Below are 19,194 nucleotides of genomic sequence, written 5' to 3' on the forward strand. Positions count from 1 at the left end.
CTGCTAAAATAAAACTGATTTTGGCAAATCACATATCCTCTAAAAGAGTAAAGGGTGAGTGGGCGGGGCTAGTACTTGGTAAGATATGACTGATTTTGGCAAATGACATATTCTCCAAAAAAGGAAAGGGTGGGTGGGCGGGGCTAGTACCTGCTAAGATAAAACTGATTTTGGCAAATCACATATCCTCTAAAAGAGTAAAGGGTGGGTGGGCGGGGCTAGTACCTGGTAAGCTATGACTGATTTTGGCAAATGACATATTCTCTGGGAAAATAAGGGGCGGGCATAGTACTTGTTAAGATAAAAGTGATTTTGGCCCTGTTAATTTTGTAAAAACTTGTGAAATTTAGGTGTTAAATTGCAAATTTCCATAGTGGCCATGAAGTTCTTAGATTACCTCCGTACTATTGTCAATATAATCCAATTGAAATGGCGTGGGGATTTTGTAAGAACTATTACAACAAGCATATAAATTCTCAACCTTGATTAAAAAATAGGGTGGAGAATTTATGGTTTGAGGCGCTTTCTAAATGTACTCCAAGCATGTGTACCTCCTTTCATTATTTCGCTAGGTGAATCTGATTCAGAATCTGAGTTTGAAAATGACGATGATGATACAGATTTTCATAGCGAAATAATGCAAATGGAGTGAATTGTAGCTTGTCGGGGGGTGATAATTTTACGCATCTTTCGTTCTAAATTTACCAAGGTAGTATGTGAAAAACTACCTGACGCACAACAAAATAAGTATAATTTTAGTTAGATCATCCACGTTGTTACTTTGCACCAAACTTTAAGCATTTTCATTTTTTTTTTGTAACTCTTCATGGACCTGGAGAAGGCGTATAGTAACGTTCTTATTAATAAGCGTTTGGAAGTACTTAGCAAAAGCAAATAAAGAGCACTTACGTAAGCATTAGTAATAAATAATAATAAATAATAATTAGTAAATAATATAAATAAAATAATATAAATAAATAATTCAATTTAGGGCTGGAAAATGTTTCAGAAGAGCTAAACCATCAAAGCACTAGAGCAAGGTTGTTGTCTTTTACCAACCCTTTTAGTAAACTTAGAAAAGTGAAAAAAGAAGTCGGAACGAACTGATAATAATTGAGAATTAAAGATGAGATGCTAAATGTGGCATGGGACAATAGTCGTATGCAGAACCCCCATTCATATAAAAACAATGTTTAAGTGAAATTTTAGTGTTTGTTCCTTACGTATGAAATAAACACTTACAAAAAGCCGAATAACTGTTTTAAATAGCGTAAAGTTTTATGCTTTCTAAGAAATGGATACCGTTAGCTTGGTCACTGCTACTGAAAACTGAAAGTATCGGCCACAATGTCTATATTTCTGGCAAATTTTTTAACCTTTAATTTAATAAAACATAACCTAACGAAAAAAGTTCAGGGAATTTTTATTCTTCTGCATCGAATACCAACAAACTCACTAGATTTTCATGGCCAACCCTACTATACAAAAATCGTGAACGGATAATAGTATAGATTGTAATATTGTCACAATAAACTTAAACTTACCAATTGGGTCATCCTTAGCTAGAGGCATTTCAACATCTGAATCGTCCACACATATTTCGAGTTTGCGATTCAGCATCTCCAATAATCTAACGTATACAAAATGCTGAATGTCCAAAATCAGAGGTAGATTTTCTTCATCCTTAAAACTAATACTGACTCTAGACGGATTTGTGTCAAATTTTAACGAAACTGCCATTTTCCAGGTTGCCTCTTTGGAAGAATTGTTCACTATATGCGAACTCACAGCCACTTCTCTTTCAACAGTGTTCATTTTTCTATCAACAGGAAGATTTTTCAAAGTCTGAACTCTATCGTCCCAAACATTAAAATCTCCACTACAATCATAACAAACCCCAGTTTCTTCAATCTTCTCAACAATATCACAGCGACAAATCCGTGTCAAAATCGTCGAAACGAGAGATTTAATTACTCCTATCCATTCGTGTTCATCACAGAAGTCGTCATTAATAACAGAAAACTCATTTAAATCCTCGTCTGACGCTAACAACTTAAACAATATTCCTTTGGCATTTGAGCGCGCTAATTCTAAAGACTTTCTACACACAGCCGTGAATCTCGCAACGGATGATAAATCAACCGAAAGGGAGACATTTTTCGAATGCTCGAACACGTCCTGAACACAAATTCCAGAATTCACTACGAAAACCTTGTCCGAGTTTACAAAGTTTTCAAAACAGTCCGGGAGTTCGTACGGTTTCAGAAAACCAATCTTTTCAATCGCTGAACCCCAATATGGTGATAGCACCGTCGACGCGTAGTCGAATTTGCTATAAAACTCCAAAAAACCGACCATCAATTCAAAAATTGTCGCGTTTTCGAGACTCGAACTCGTAAATTCGACCGGACCGAAAGCACAGTTCCAGCCGTCGACTTCATCCGGTGGTAAGTCCGTCTGCAAGTCCGCCACAGAAGGTAAATTGTAAGGGTCTTGTTGGAGGTAGAACAGTACCATCAAACAAATCGCGTAACTGGACAAACCATTTTCGTGTCTGAGGCCACAACAATCGAGCCAAAATTTTATCAACACAATCAAGGGTTTGAGTTTCTCGTCGAGCATTAAATAGAATTTTATTAATTCGGTGTTACCAACCGGCAGCTCGTTTTTAATACTGACTTGACAGAAAATTTTAGTCTTTTTGTGCTCGAATTTAACCACTGGAGAGTCGCCATCAAGACACAACGAAACCCGTTCGAAAAATTCGCTTCGCTCGATTAGCTCTTTGATACACTCCAGTGTCGCCAACTGCGAGTCAGTATTATCGAGGTAAATGTTTAAATCACTGTCGTGGATATCCAAATCTGTGACTCTCGAACCAAAAAAATGGATCATGCTGTGCGGGAAATGCGAAACTAAAGCGGCGGTTAAATGGTCGTAGATAATTTTCTTGAATGAGTCCAAGTCGGGTCTGGGGATTTTAACTTTGTTTAGTAGGAGGGTTAGCTGCTCGTCGAAATTTGACAGTTCGTTAAGACTATTTAAAATGGCGATTTTTCGGTAGACAAATTTTTCTGAAAAACGTAAACACGGTTGGCACATGCGCAAAGCGAGTGTTGGTGCTGTTTTTACGGGTCATGAAAAACTTACCTTTGCGCATTCTCTCGTCTGGAAGCACGTGTTCAAGGTTACCTGATTTGGCTTTTTTGAACCAGCTGATTTCCAGTTCGTTGTCAAAAAGGGCGTGCTCTTGGTGGATAATTTCCGAATAATCTCTCGCATTCCAAAATCTATACTCTATGGAAACTTCGAGGCCGTTAGTCGTTACGTTTTGGCCCCGCACGCCCCCGAATTTCACGAAATACTCGAAAACTTTGTGAATTTCGTCCTGTTTGAATGGTCCTAGAGGGATAAATGTGTTAAAATTGCACAAACCATGGTAATGAATGTACCTTTGACCACGATTTTGGCCGGCAGTTCTTGTAAGTGCCGTTTTTGTGTGATGTGAGACTTCCATTCTGTTGCAGCAACAGGTTGGAGACACAGTTTACAAAATATCTTCACCATGGTGTTTTGGGTTTTAGTTTAAAGTCGGAAAATAACTGCAACACTTCACATTTTACACGTGTTGCGAAATTCGCACACCGCAAACAAGTAAGAACTAAAAACTAAACAATAACAAGCATGTCTACATTGTGGTGGGGTTATTACTAAAAGTCACGTGACAAAAATTTCAAATCTAGTTACTTTTTGCGAAAGTCCCTAGACGCCGTTGTGACAGTCTTGGTGATATTTGGTTTCTGTTGTGTCAACAATTCAAACCCGTAAACCCATTTATCAGTTTTAATGTGGTTTTAATTAGTGAACACCACATTTTAACTGTCATTATGGGTTTTGGTATTTCTCGTTTAAACATTAATAACCCATTACAACAAATTGGCAATTTGTTATCACCTCATTAATGAACTGAATGAATAAAAACATAATCGTATATTTATTATAATCTTATTTACACAACATTCTCTATATACATTTATAATAAACTAAACATAAAAATAATGCAAAAATAAACTCCAACATTTACCCACAAATCAAACTGTCAAAACTGAAAATCACTTATCCACCGCATCTGACAAGGCTTTCTTCAGTGCTTCTAAGGCTTCAGTAACTTTGTCTACGGCCCTCTGGTTTTCTTTGTCTCCAAATTTTCCCTCTATACCCCCTTTCTGAAGAACCTTACACAGAGCATCAGAGTATGGATCCTTGACGGGTCGCTCCGGCAGCGACGTAAACCTAAACCTAAGCGCCAACGCTGTCCTCAACGGCGACTGATATTTTCGTTGCTTTGGAGGCGCGTTTTGCCTGATTAGGCGCCCCTGATCAGGCTTGAGAAACTTAATTATGTCTTGGCAATGGCACAGTACTAAAAAGCACAGCTTCCTAATTCCGAGTCTCTAGAGCTGCGTGCTTACCTTTTACTTTCTCCCGAAGGTGCTTTAAACTCGTGGAACTTGAAGCTAAAAAGCGTGAACACAATAAAACTTTAAATTTCACCACCTGGGGAGACTTTTGGTGTATCAGATGGCGCTGTTAAAAAAATATTGAAACATTTGTGTGACTTGACCGCCACGTGAAAAACTAAAGCCCCCTAGAGTTACAAATTTAGTCATTAACAGTCATTTAAAAACACACCTTTGGGAGTAGCAGCAGTCATTAAATAATCAGTAAGCGAAAGTCGCCCCTCCTTGAGCAGCTGTAAAAAACGTGAACGTCTGACAACGGAAAAACCAAAATTATGACATTACTTTAACCAAATCTTCTTCCGGATTTTTGTTGAAAGGCGCAGTTTTTGGCGATGGGGTGGCGATGGGAGGCGATATTAGTTGTGGTCGGAATACTGGTTGTGGGTAAAACGCTTGGGTTGGATTGGCATTACCAACAAAAGCAGTGTTGTCATAAATTTGGACTTTCACAGGATGCTGGGAGTGCGCAGGAGGGATCGAGAGAGAAATGTGAGGCGTAGGCATTGGTTGTACTGGTCGAACTTCATTGATCTTCCTTTTGATTTCCTCCAGCAGGGCGTTCTGGAGTTGTAGCCTAGTTCTAGCGTCATCGCTGCTCGAACTGGGCTTCCTGCGACGATAGTCCGAGCTTCTTCGTCGCTTCTGGTCGCAGGGTGAAGGAGTCCGACTTCGGGGCCTAGTTGAATTCGTTCTTGTTGGAGTCCTAGCGCGTCTTCTAGGGCGATATTCACGACTCTCGCTCCTTTTTCCTCGTTTCGGGGTACTAGGTGAGACGTTATAGACAATTTTCGGTTTTGTTGGTGTCCTGTGTCTTCTAGACCGGTATTCAGGACTGTCTTTCCCACGGGACCTCTTCATACTTCTGTCACGCGATTTAGATCGAGACCTTGACTTACTGCGCATGCGTGGCTTAACTTTACGAGGTTCGTTCGTCAGTGATTTTTCCTTATCAGATTCACTCGATACTTTATCACTAGTGGATTTGTCGTCACAAGCGTCCACGATCTCTAAACCATCCAGAAAGTCCTCGTTCGCAAAATCGTCAAAGAAGTCAGACGGAACATCGTCGTCTTCCTCTTCATAAACGTTACTTCTTTTTCTTTTACGACTTGGAGTGTCTTTGTGCTTGGTGTCTTCTACATCTGGTGTTTCCTCGTTTTTAGTTTCGTCGAGAATAATTGTGTCACTAGTATCTGGTGGTTTTTCTTCTGTTTCTATTTTGCCTGTGTTTACTTCAATTTCACTACAGTCACTAGTTTCGGGTTGTACCTTAACATCACCATCGTCGGTTAAATCTATTACAACAACCTCTTCAGCTTCTAAAACCAGAGACGACTAAACTTTGACCACTCTAGAACCCGTACTAAACTTACCTAAGTCACACTCCTCGACTTCCACCACATCCAGACAATCCTCCACGTTATCCAAAAACTTCCCCAACCTAGTGTACAGAAAGTGACAAACGTGGTAGACATTAAAACCCGGATTCAATTTAAAAACGACCTTCACACCACACGGCTCTGTCGTGAAAATCAAATCCACAAACAACCTCCAAGTCACTTCTTCCGGATGGCCTATGATAACTTGCGTAGTGACAGCTGCTTCTTTTTCGACCCCTCGAAGCCTCGACATTCCTAAAGTCTTCATCGCCTTGATGCGGCTATCCCAGACGTTGTTTTGTCCCACACACTCAAAACCAGTGGGTTTTGTCGACAACTTATAGTTCAAAACGTCTGATAAAATTTTCGCCGTGAGAGTCTGAGTAGTTTGAACCCACTCCACTTCGTCACGATAGACTTTTTTAGTGATTTGGAATTCCGGGTTGTCGAAAATGCTACGTTGCGCGATTAGCATAAGTTCACCCAGGAGAAACTTCTTTGGCGAGTTTAAAACTTGGAGTGATTTTCTGCAAACATGGGTGAAGCGTCCCATGCAATCTAGGGTGGCAGAATTCGTAAGGTTGAGACTGTGTTGGAAGAAGTCTTGAACGAAAACACCCGAAGTCACACTAAGATCGTTTCCATGTGTTCTGAAATAGTTAAAACCGGGTGGAAGCGCGTAAGGTTTCAAAAAACGTATTTTCTGGACAGGTGAACCAAAGTATGGTGATATCACGTACGTGACGTAGTCAAAATTCGAATAAAATTTGAAAAAGTCGCTCAATAAATCTAAAATTGGGGTATATTTCAAAACCGAGTTAGTGAATTCGGGGATTTCGGCGTAAGCACAGTTCCAACCGTCCACGATTTGAGGACTAGCACTACTTTGTAGATTTTTAACTGAAGGCAAGCTGTATGGTCCTTGTTGCAGGTAAAAAATGACCAGTAGGGAGACAGCGTCGTCTGAAAACGCATCCGCCAAGTCGTAATAGTCCACCCAGTACTTAAGTAAAAGCACCAACTTAGGGACCTTACTATCTAAACTTAAGTAATATTGAATCAAACGGTGGCGACTTGTCACGAGTGTGTTTCTGATTCGTAAATCACACTTGACTTTCATTTGGTCATGCTGACAAGTAATAAAGTTATTGGGTCGAGGAGCATAGGAAACAAAGCTGAACTTTGGACTTGTATTCAGCAAATGTTTCGCGACTTTTAACGCTGCGTCAGTTACGTTTTCTATATACACCTCTAAATTGCCACCAATATTAGGACCTAGGGAGACATTACTGGACCCAAACTCGTCTGACAAAACAGTGCGAAAGTCGCTCAGAATAGTTTGGTACTTTTTTTCGATTTTTTCTTCCCGGGAATTAACCCGGTTCCATAACCTGTTCACTTGTTGCTCGAAAGTCGAGCACTTCACCGTGCTGTAAATAATCGATAGTTTGCGGTCTTCAAACGTCACTACAAAAAACAAAAAAGCGTGAGTTAGTGTTAGTCAGTCGTAGCGATACTCACGAGTTGGTATTGTCGCACTTAAAGCGACAAGTGGAACTATTTTCAACTTGTAACCGAAAAGACAATGCTCTTTTTGTATAACTTGAAAATAAACGTCAGACTCTGCGAAACAATACTCCACTGCAAGGTTTTTCTCCTGTCCTAGGACCTTCACGTCCACGATTTTGCCAAACTTTGAAAAATAGTCGTGGACTCGGCAGATTTGTGCGTACGTGAATTTACCTACAAGATTTTTCAATAAGTTATATAAAAAAAAAAACAAAATTGTGACGTGTACCTTTCACTAGGATTTTGTAAGACTCGCAGACCTTAGTAGCGGACTTTGAGTGCTCACGTATCGGGCTTGTCTGCAAAGGACTGTGTATTTGCCTCTTTAGTTCCGCCACACACACCCCCTCCACGATCCTCGTGTACAAAAAATGGTTGAAATGTGACAAATTTGGCTGCAATATTGTGACCCTCACACTGGTCGGATTTGTCAAAAACACCACCTTTATTGTCAAATCGAACTCGCAGTTTCGTTGATTGTCGTTCTTTATGACGCTTGAAACAAACAAGTCCATGTTGAAACAACTAGACGGTGTGTCAGGTTGCCACGATTTTAAAATAGCAATTCGGTCCGACCATATTTCTTTCGTTCCTCGACACACTATTGTGGTTTGTTCTTTTTCCTGGGGCTTGTCTTTGACAGGGGGTACCCTGCTCAATGTACTCTCTTGCACGTCAATAACCTCACAACACAGTATTTTTGTAATTATGGTGAATAGCACGTTTTTGACGGTCTGTTTCCAGGTTTGTTCCTCAAAAGTTGGTTTTTTCACGATTTCGACTGCTTCGATGTTGTTACATTGTACCATCAGTCTGTGTAGGAGTTGTTTTTCGGACGGGTCGACTTCAACAACGCCTCGACACAGTGTTGAGAATTTACCAACACACTGGATGTTTTTAGAATCCGCGATATTTTCGGTGTGTTGGAACGGGTCCTGGACCCAGGTACCGAAACCCAAAGTCATAGTAAAACCCGACTTAACCAGTAAGTCGTAGCAAGGTGGTAAATCAAAAGGTTTGACAAAGCAAACTTTGGGGATCGCTGAACCCGAATAGGGTGCAACTACGTTATAATAAAAGTCGAAAGTCGAATAAAATTGAAAAAAACCAAAAACTAAGTCGTTGATGGTGGCAGCTTCCAAAGCTTGACTAGTAAATTTCAAAGGTACGAAAGCAACATTCCAGTCACCAACTAACTCCGGATTTGCTCTCTCCTGGAGATTACTAACCGACGGAAAGTAATACGGTTCTTGTTGGAGGTAAAAAATTACCATTAAATACAAACCGTACTTAGACAAATTAGCATTCTCTTTCACGTTGTTGAACTCCCACCAACACTTAATCACGAAGAACAACTGACGCACCTTGGGGCTCAAAGACACGTAATATTCAACCAGGCGACTCCTGCTGGTCAGTAGTTCCTCGTTTATGTACACGTGACAGTTGACTTTCGTTTCCGTGTGTCTACAATGAACGAAAGACTTAAGTCGGGCAGGTTTTTCGAATTTCGAATTGGCAACTAGGGCGTCTACGATGGTTTTTGTGAGTTTGTTTCGTGGTGAGTTGGAGGTCACGTGGATGTCGAAGCTGCCACCTTCCGTCACCAACCCCGTTACTGAAGAACCGAAGAAGAAAATTTTTTTGTAGGGGGCTTTAAACACGAGCGCGTTCTTTAAATCGCGCTCGATGACGCACTGACGGGCTTGGGTGGTTTTTTCGTCCTGGAGTAATTTCGTGCAGAAGTGTGAAGTTTGTGCGGCGAAAGTGGGCAAGTTTTGGGTTTCTTGGAGGATGGCGAGTTTGGGTTGGTCTGCAAGAATTAGGGGTTAGTTAAGACGTGTAACGGGTGTCTGGACAATGGCGGATTAAGCTTCAAAATTTGTAAAGTGCTTAGTTTTGTAAAATCCGCTGCATTTTTTAAATTATATTTTAAGAAAAAATGAACAGTTTGAATTTAAAAAAAATTAAAATTAATGACAAACTGGTGATTGCAAGTTTTCAGTAGCAATAACCACGTTAACGGTATCCATTTCTTAGAAACAGTTATTCGGCTTTTTGTAAGTGTTTATTTCATTTGTAAGAAACAAACGCTAAAATTTCACTTAAACATTGTTTTTATATGAATGGGGCCATTTCAATTGGATTATATTGACAATAGTACGGAGGTAATCTAAGAACTTCATGGCCACTATGGAAATTTGCAATTTAACACCAAAATTTCATAAGTTTTTATAAGATTAACAGGGCCAAAATCAGTTTTATCTTACCAAGTACTAGCCCCGCCCACCCACCCTTTACTTTTTTTTGAGGATATGTCATTTGCCAAAATCAGTTTTATCTTAGCAGGTACTAGCCCCGCCCACCCACCCTTTACTTTTTTAGAGGATATATGATTTGCCAAAATCAGTCTTATCTTACCAAGTAGTAGGCCCGCCCACCCGCCCCCTATTTTTTCACAGGACATGTCATTTTTTCCATTTTTCAATTTTAAGATATTTTAATTTTTCTTTGTTTTCAATTTTGTGATATTTCGTTCTATCACTTTATAATTTTTCGTTCTTTTCATTTTTGCCATTTTTCGTCTCTCAATTTTTAATTTTCCGATTTTTCAGTTTTTAGATTTTTACATTTCTCAATTTGTCGATTCTCTATTTCTCGAATTTCAATTTTTGAACTTGTCGATATTTCATTTTTGCAATTTTTCAGTTTTCAATTTTTCGATTTTTCGAATATGTATTAGATTTTTAATGTTTCAGTGTTCAATTTTTGAATTTTCCATTTTTGATTATACAATTTCTCGGTGTTCGATTTTCCAATGTTTCGATCATCTAATTTCTGAGTTTTTCAGTTTCTCAAATTTTTATATTTTCCGATTTGAACTACTTTTCGTTTTCTCAATGTTCGGTTATTTTAATTTTTCGTTGTTTTCAATTTTGCGGTTTTCCGTTTCTCAATTTTTAATTTTTCGATTTTTCATTTTTGATTATAGAATTTTTCGGTGTTGCGACTTTTCAGTTTTTCGTTTATTTAATTTCTCGGTTTTTCACTTTTTCAGATTTTTCGGCTTTTCAATTTTTAGATATTTTAGTTTTTCGTTGTTTTCAATTTTGTGATATTTCGTTTTATCACTTTATAATTTTTCGTTGTTTTCATTTTTGCCATTTTTCGTCTCTCAATTTTTAATTTTTGATTTTGCAGTTTTTAGATTTTTACATTTCTCAATTCGTCGATTTTCTATTTCTCGAATTTCAATTTTTGAACTTTTCGATATTTCATTTTTGCAATTTTTCAGTTTTCTATTTTTTGATTTTGCGATTTTTCGAATATGTATTAGATTTTTAATGTTTCAGTTTTTCGATGTTTCAGTGTTCAATTTTTAAATTTTCCGTTTTTGATTATACAATTTCTCGGTGTTCGATTTTCCAATTTTTCGGTCATCTAATTTCTGAGTTTTTCAGTTTCTCAAATTTTTGATATTTTCCGATTTTTGAACTACTTTTCGTTTTCTCAATGTTCGGTTATTTTAATTTTTCGTTGTTTTCAATTTTGCGGTTTTCCGTTTCTCAATTTTTAATTTTTCGATTTTTCATTTTTGATTATACAATTTCTCGGTGTTCCGACTTTTCAGTTTTTCGATTATTTAATTTCTCCGTTTTTCACTTTTTCAGATTTTTTGGGTTTTCAATTTTAAGATATTTTAATTTTTCGTTGTTTTGAATTTTGTGATATTTCGTTTTATCACTTTATAATTTTTCGTTGTTTTCATTTTTGCCATTTTTCGTCTCTCAAATTTTAATTTTTCGATTTTGCAGTTTTTAGATTTATACATTTCTCAATTTGTCGATTTTCTATTTCTCGAATTTCAATTTTTGAACTTTTCGATATTTCATTTTTGCTATTTTTCAATTTCTCAAATTTTTGATATTTGCCGATTTTTTAACTACTTTTCGTTCGGTTATTTTAATTTTTCGTTGTTTTCAATTTTGCGGTTTTCCGTTTCTCAATTTTTGATTTTTTGATTTTTTATTTTTGATTATACAATTTTTCGGTGTTCCGACTTTTCAGTTTTTCGATTGTTTAATTTGTCGGTTTTTCACTTTTTCAGATTTTTCGGCTTTTCAATTTTAAGGTACTTTAATTTTTCGTTGTTTTGAATTTTGTGATATTTCGTTTTATCACTTTATAATTTTTCGTTGTTTTCATTTTTGCCATTGTTCGTCTCTCAATTTTTAATTTTTGATTTTGCAGTTTTTAGACTTTGACATTTCTCAATTTGTCGGTTTTCTATTTCTTGAATTTCAATTTTTGAACTTTTCGATATTTCATTTTTGCAATTTTTCAGTTTTCAATTTTTTGATTTTGCGATTTTTCGAATATGTATTAGATTTTTAATGTATCAGTGTTCAATTTTGAAATTTTCCATTTTTGATTATACAATTTCTCGGTGTTCGATTTTCCAATTTTTCGATCATTTAATTTCTGAGTTTTTCAATTTCTCAAATTTTTGATATTTTCCGATTTTTGACCTACTTTTCGTTTTCTCAATGTTGGGTTATTTTAATTTTTCGATTTTTCATTTTTGAATATACAATTTTTCGGTCTTCCGACTTCTCAGTTTTTCGATTATTTAATTTCTCCGTTTTTCACTTTTTCAGATTTTTCGGTTTTTCAATTTTTAGATATTTTAGTTTTTCGTTGTTTTGAATTTTGTGATATTTCGTTTTATCACTTTATAATTTTTCGTTGTTTTATTTTTGCAATTTTTCGTTTCTCAATTTTTAATTTTTCGATTTTGCAGCTTTTAGATTTTTACATTTCTCAATTTGTCGATTTTCTATTTCTCGAATTTCAATTTTTGAACTTTTCGATATTGCATTTTTGTTTTCAATCTTGCGGTTTTCCGTTTCTCAATTTTTAATTTTTCGATTTTTCATTTTTGATTACACAATTTTTCGGTGTTCCGGCTTTTCAGTTTTTCGATTATTTAATTTCTCGGTTTTTCACTTTTTCAGATTTTTCGGCTTTTCAATTTTTAGATATTTTAGTTTTTCGTTGTTTGCAATTTTGTGATTTTTTTGTTTATCAGTTTTTAATTTCTAAGTTGTTAAATTTTTCGAATTCTTTTCGATGTGTCATTGTTACAATTTGTCGATTTTTCAATAGTTTGTTTTTTCGATTTTCTCCCATTTTTGAACAATTTTTCGATTTTTCAATTTTTGGTTGTTTTAATTTTTATATGTCATTTGCCAAAATCACTCTTATCTTACCAAGTACTAGCCCCGCCTTTTTTTTAAATATACGTAGTGTTCTTTTCCCAACAAGAAACTGAAATCAGACTACTGACAGACAAAAAACTAAATTATCAAATCAGTTTATCCAACTTAAAGAAAAAATATCAAAAGCTACTTTACTATATAAAGATGTGGATAATCTGTCAGTCGTGTCTGCTCTCTTAAAAACGATATATTCTGTCAAGGCACTCTAGTTCTAGGTATTCCTGTTTGGAAAGAATTTGAAAGTGCTTTGGAGCCTCAAGTGTCTTTTCTTATAATTAATTTCATTAAATTTCTTAGAAGATACGTCATTTGCTAAAATTTACCTTATCTTAGCAGGTACTAGCCCCGCCCACCCACCCTCTCTTTTCTTACAGGATAAGTCATTGCCAAAATCAGTTTTATTTAATGGATTTTTCTTTTGTTGGTTTTGTTTTTGTTTGTAATTTTTAAATGTTTTATTAAATGTTTTTTTTTGGTTTATTTATTAATGAAAAATAACAGCTTGTTTTATTAATAATAATGCTCAATGACTACTGGTTGTTATGGTTATTCTCCTAAAAAAATTGGTCGAAGATTACTTCGACAGAACCTCCCTCGCCCATAAAGTATAGCTTGTCAAAACCAGCTCTTTCGAAAAATTAAAAGATTTGACAGACGTACTGAAGAGTTGATCCGCCATTTTCCAGACACCCAGACAATTCTTAAAATATGTTACTTACCAGAATCAGATGCTGAAGTAGGCGTTGAATCAGTCGAAACTACAGTCTTTTTTTTCGACGAATCTTTGGCGGAAAGCGATATTTTAATCGGGATTTTTTTAAATTCGGACTGCGTTTCACTTGGAGACAAAATCGAAGTCTGCATTTTATCGTCACTTAGAGAAAGTGAAGAACCGGCTTCTACCCCTTCCATAGAAGGCGCAGGCGGTGATTTCTTCTTCTGTTCTTCTGACGACGGCAAAGCATCTTCACAAGTTCGCTTCACTTCGTCACTTGAAAATTTAGACCCACCAGACACAGGAAGGACGTTCTTATTATCGACATTCTTATTCGTAGCTTCAGCACGTTTTGAGTTTTGCTCCCCACTTAAAAGCTTGCACAACCTGGTGTACACGAAATGACAGAAGCACAACTCCAAGGGTCCACTAAAGCTGACCAAAACACCAACCGATAGTGTTTTTTTCACAATTATTTGCACCCCAATTTGCCAACGGTTTACATCACTATTTTGCAAAATTTGAGACGTCAGGGCGACTTCTCGATCAAGATAACTGATATCAGGTTGCAAGTCTTTCGAGATTTTCTTGAACGTTTGTACTCGGTTGTCCAATACATTGAGCGGACCTTCACACTTGTACTCAGTAATCCCGCCAATACCGAGATTCGCTTCATGTACGATCTTCCCACCTAACACTTGTGTTAAAATGATCACCACAAAATTCTTAACTGAGTCTATCCATTTATCGAGTGTGACTTGCGCCGGTTGTTTTAGCCCAAACTTGGCACGCTGGCAGTTTTTAGAAAACCAGAATAAATCAGCTAGTAAGTTTTTCTTAGTTAGCTGCCGATCCGCATATCTGCAAAGTCCAGCAAACCTGGCTGCCGTGGAATATCGCACTGACGCAGAAACGTTCCTTGTGTGTTCAAACGGGCACTGGATGCACATCCCGGAATCAACCACCAACTCCCGGTCTTGTTTCGCGTAACATTGATACTGTTCCGGGAGCGAAAACGGCTTCAAAAAGCGACTTTTAGCAATCGGGATGCCACAAAAAGGCGCCACTACCATTGAAAAGTAATCGAAATCGCCGTAGAACTTGAAAAAACCCACAATCAAGTCAAAATTCGACTTTTTCAACGGGGCTATTTTTTTCCAGTTGTTTTTAAACTTCGGAGTGGTGGTTTTTTGCACAGCTGCCATCGCGGGAAGTTTGTGGACTACTTGTAGGTAGAAAAGCACCATTAGTGTGATCATGTAGCCCGTGATGGTGTGAATTATGTGACAAGAGTGAGCCCAATGTTTGACTACTGTTATCAGAAACCTAATTTTTTCGTCAGAATATGCGTAATGTGCTAGCAGTTCGTAGGTGTAATTTCTAGGGGTAAAAGTGACTTTTAGGTTGGTGGTGAGGTGCACGCATTTAATGCAGTTTTCTTGAAGAGCGACATGCGCAAACCTGTCATTGGCGACAAGGAACTGGTGAAATTTTACCACGGGGGTGTCGTATATTTGAATATTTATGTCGCTTTTCGGGATATGGGTGCCTAGAAAACCGGAACCGCACAACTTGTATTCGAACATCGGACCTAAGTCGGCAGAGATAGCATGCAACATCTCGTTTAGTGTGGTTTTAGAAGTGTGGAAGCGACAGTAGAAAAAGTTTACTTGCTTTTCGAAAGTCAGGAAGCTTTTCTTACGAAGCTGGTAGTAGAGAAAAGGGTCGACGCCTGCTGAAAAAATTACTTTAAAAGTAAATTTAAAGAAAAAAATCGTGTTTACCTTGGGTGTTAGTGTCTAAATTTACTACTTCAGTGGGAACTAGAAAATAAAATAAAATTGTCACAATTGGAGAGTTCAAAGTGGAATATACTCACCAGTTTCATTTTGATTTGTAACAACTTGAGTATCTCCACAGTCTTTAGAAGTTGAAGTTTTCTCAATTTTGATTTCGTCTACAGGATCTTTCTTGGTCACTTTTTCTGAAACTTCTAAATATTCATGATTCTGTCATGTTTGAGCTCATACTTACCTATCGGCTCATCCTTAGCTACAAAAATTTTATTATCTGAATCGTCTATACATATTTTGACTTTGTGTTTCAGCGCCTCCAATAATCTAACGTATACAAAGTGTTGAATGTGCAAAATCAGGGGTAGATTTTCTTCATCCTTAAAACTAATACTGACTCTAGACGGATTTGTGTCAAATTTTAACGAAACTGCCATTTTCCAGGTTGCCTCTTTGGAAGAATTGTTCACTATATGCGAACTCACAGCCACTTCTCTTTCAACAGTGTTAATTTTTCTATCAACAGGAAGATTTTTCAAAGTTTGAACTCTATCGTCCCAAACATTAAAATCTCCACTACAATCATAACAAACCCCAGTTTCTTCAATCTTCTCAACAATATCACATCGACAAATCCGTTTCAAAATCGTCGAAACGAGAGATTTAATTAACCCGATCCATTCGTGTTCATCACAGAAGTCGTCATTAATAACAGAAAACTCATTTAAATCCTCGTCTGACGCTAACAACTTAAACAATATTCCTTTGGCATTTGAGCGCGCTAATTCTAAAGACTTTCTACACACAGCCGTGAATCTCGCACCGGATGATAAATCAACCGAAAGGGAGACATTTTTCGAATGCTCGAACACGTCCTGAACACAAATTCCAGAATTCACTACGAAAACCTCGTCCGAATTTACAAAGTTTTCAAAACAGTCCGGGAGTTCGTACGGTTTCAGAAAACCAATCTTTTCAATCGCTGAACCCCAATATGGTGATAGCACCGTCGACGCGTAGTCGAATTTGCTATAAAATTCCAAAAAACCGACCATCAATTCAAAAATTGTCGCGTTTTCGAGACTTGAACTCGTAAATTCGACCGGACCGAAAGCACAGTTCCAGCCGTCGACTTCATCCGGTGGTAAGTCCGTCTGCAAGTCCGCCACAGAAGGTAAATTGTAAGGGTCTTGTTGGAGGTAGAACAGTACCATCAAACAAATCGCGTAACTGGACAAACCATTTTCGTGTCTAAGGCCACAACAATCGAGCCAAAATTTTATCAACACAATCAAAGGTTTGAGTTTCTCGTCGAGCATTAAATAGAATTTGATTAATTCGGTGTTACCAACCGGCAGCTCGTTTTTAATACTGACTTGACAGAAAATTTTAGTCTTTTTGTGCTCGAATTTAACCACTGGAGAGTCCCCATCGAGACACAACGAAACCCGTTCGAAAAATTCGCTTCTCTCGACTTGCTCTTTGATACGCTCCAGTGTCGCCAACTGCGAGTCAGTATTGTCAACGTAAATGTTTAAATCGCTATCGTGAATATCCAAATCTGTGACGCTCGAACCGAAAAAATGGATCATGCTTTGCGGGAAATTAGTAACTAAAGCTGCCGCTAAATCGTTGTAAATTAGTTTTCTATTTGCTTCCGTCTGCGTTTTGGTGACTTTTAGTTTGTTTTGAAAGAGAGTCAGTTGCTCGTCAAAGGTTGGCAATTCTTTGAAACTATTTATGATGGCGATTTTGCGATAAATAAATTTTTCTGAAACCGGAAAAATAATTGGTGTTTCATTGGTCTGCCTGGTGAAACATTAATAAATATTTGTGGTGGACTTACCCTTGCGCATTTTGTCGTCTGGAAGCACGTGAAGAAGATCACCTGACTTACTTTTCTTAAACCAGCTGATTTCTATTTCGTTGTCACAAACAGTATGCTCTTGGTGGATAATTTCCGAATACACTCTGGCATCCCAAAATCGATATTCTATAGAAACATTATTACCGCTGTTTGTGACACTTTGGCCCCTTATGCCCCCAAATTTCACAAAGTGTTCGAACACTCTATGAATTTCATCTTGTTTGAATGGTCCTGGAGGGTTAAATGTGTTAAAATTCCACAAACAACGATAATTAAAGTACCTTTGACCACTATTTTCGCCGGCAGTTCTTGTAAGTGCTGTTTTTGAGCAACGTGGCTCTTCCAGTCAGTCGCAGCAATATATTGCAGGCAAAGTTTACAAAATATCTTTACCATGGTGTTTACGTTGACAAACGTACCACTAAACTTAAAACATCACAATAACTACAACGCTTCAAATGAAACAACTTTGTTTAAGAGCACAAATTGAAATCAATGAAACAATAACAAACACACATGGTTTTGGCATGGAGGGAATCTTCTAAACGTCACGTGGCAGAAATGTCAAATTTAGTAATTTATACAAAGTCCCTAGTCTTAATCGCAACCATAGATTAATATAGATGCGACATACAGTCTGATTTTGCAAAACCACCCTTATTGACATAAAAAAAACTTGTTTCACTACAACTTGTCGCCTGAGAACTTGTTTGATCTACAGACCAGAGCGCGCTCAGGCCAATGTCGACTCTAAGCGTTCAGAAGCGATTTGGTTGGTTTGGACTATAATTTCTGCGGGAAATAGTTGTTTGGTCGGTTTTTATAACGACTAAGTGAATATTTTTGGTACATGATTTTACATATTTTGTTTAACTAAGAATTAATTCTTTATTTGTGTTTCATACTAGCAAAACGTCTTAAACTAAGAATATTGTTGAAATCGTAATAACACAATGGATTTTTTTCGGGAAAATGTTTTGGAAACACTGTGTTCTATTTTGTATGAATTCTTAAATGTTTTTAGTGACAATTTTTGTGGTTGTTTTCAATACACTGTATGATATTAACAGTAAAAAAAAAATGAAAAATTAACATAATCGAAAAATCGAGAAATCTAATCGAAAAATCGAAATCTTAAAAAATCGTAAAACCGTAACATTGAAAAATCGAAACATCAAAGAACTGAAAATCGAAAAATGAAACATCAGAAAATCGAAAAAATGTAAAATTCAAAAATTTAAAATCTAAAAATCGAATAACGAAAAAACAAGAAATCGAAACTCCCAAATTTAAAAAATCGGATAACTGAAAAATCGAAACATCGAAAAACTGGACAATCGAAAAATCGAAAAGTTAAAAACTGAACAATTTATAAATTGACAATCAAAATATCGGAAAATCCAAATTTCGATAAATCGAGAAATCAAAAAACTTAAAATTCGAAAAATTGAGCGATTGAATGATCAAAAGAAGGAGAAATCGAAAAGTGATGAAGTCGAAAAATTGAAAAATTGAGAAATCGACAAACAAAAAGTTAAAAGTTGAAAAATTGGAAAAGCGGAGAAATAAAAAAAAAACGAAAATATGGAAAACTGGAAAAAATGAGAGACCGAAATAGGCCAAAATAAAAAATTGAAAAACTGATAAATCGAAACCCTGAACAATCAAATCTCGATAAATCGGGAATGAAAAATTAACAAATCGAAAAATTGAAAAACAGAACATCTAAAACCAGGAAGTCGAAAAATCGAAAGACTGAGAAATATTGAAAAACTTAAATATCAAAAGATTGAACAACCTAAAATTTAAAAATCCAAAAAGTAAAACACATCGAAAAATCCAGAAGTCAAAAATAGAAAACACGAAGAATTGAAATATTGAAAAATCCTAAAACTGAAATATCTAAAAACTGAAAAATCGAAAAATCAAAAAAGTGAAGTCGCAAAATAGAAACCTTAAAAATCGAAAAATTGAAAAATCAAAAACCTAAAAAATCAAAAAATTAAAGAATTGAACAACAGAAAAATCGAAACACTCGAAGGTCAAGAAATCGGAAAATCAAAACATCGATT

The 19,194-nt window shown here is 36.6% G+C and overlaps 2 protein-coding genes across 5 annotated transcripts in view; both read right to left on the reverse strand.

The window, feature by feature from the left end:
* Window positions 1–3,950, reverse strand: part of LOC135140928 (uncharacterized) — a 33,989-nt gene extending 30,039 nt beyond the window's left edge. Inside the window, exons 1-3 of the mRNA XM_064071668.1 lie at window positions 3,453–3,950; window positions 3,151–3,402; window positions 1,545–3,074 (exon numbers count right to left, since the gene is read on the reverse strand). Coding sequence (XP_063927738.1) covers window positions 1,545–3,074; window positions 3,151–3,402; window positions 3,453–3,567 — 1,897 coding nt within the window. The 5' untranslated portion in view covers window positions 3,568–3,950. The remainder of the gene's footprint in view (window positions 1–1,544; window positions 3,075–3,150; window positions 3,403–3,452) is intronic.
* Window positions 3,951–3,975: 25 nt separating this feature from the next.
* On the reverse strand, window positions 3,976–17,655 carry LOC135140929 (uncharacterized). Of its 4 annotated transcripts, none has more exons than XM_064071673.1 (13): window positions 17,404–17,655; window positions 17,102–17,353; window positions 15,497–17,026; window positions 15,342–15,446; window positions 15,247–15,285; window positions 13,467–15,197; window positions 7,701–9,281; window positions 7,424–7,645; window positions 5,897–7,369; window positions 4,806–5,842; window positions 4,693–4,753; window positions 4,473–4,517; window positions 3,976–4,423 (listed from the first exon to the last, which is right to left on the reverse strand). In XM_064071673.1, exons 1-13 carry the CDS (start codon window positions 17,516–17,518, stop codon window positions 4,113–4,115), a joined length of 8,502 nt encoding a protein of 2,833 aa, XP_063927743.1. In that variant the 5' UTR covers window positions 17,519–17,655; the 3' UTR covers window positions 3,976–4,112. The 4 variants fall into 4 exon arrangements, with proteins under 4 accessions (XP_063927743.1, XP_063927741.1, XP_063927742.1 ...); XM_064071671.1 differs by having other exon boundaries at window positions 13,467–15,194; window positions 15,342–15,452; XM_064071672.1 differs by having other exon boundaries at window positions 4,806–5,839; window positions 15,342–15,452.
* Window positions 17,656–19,194: the final 1,539 nt, after the last annotated feature.

The sequence above is a fragment of the Zophobas morio genome, unplaced genomic scaffold (genome assembly GCF_036711695.1).
Source record: "Zophobas morio isolate AGI-343-1 ecotype UQ-CSIRO unplaced genomic scaffold, CSIRO_AGI_Zmor_V1 ptg000041l, whole genome shotgun sequence".
Classification (NCBI taxonomy): Eukaryota; Metazoa; Arthropoda; class Insecta; order Coleoptera; family Tenebrionidae; genus Zophobas; species Zophobas morio.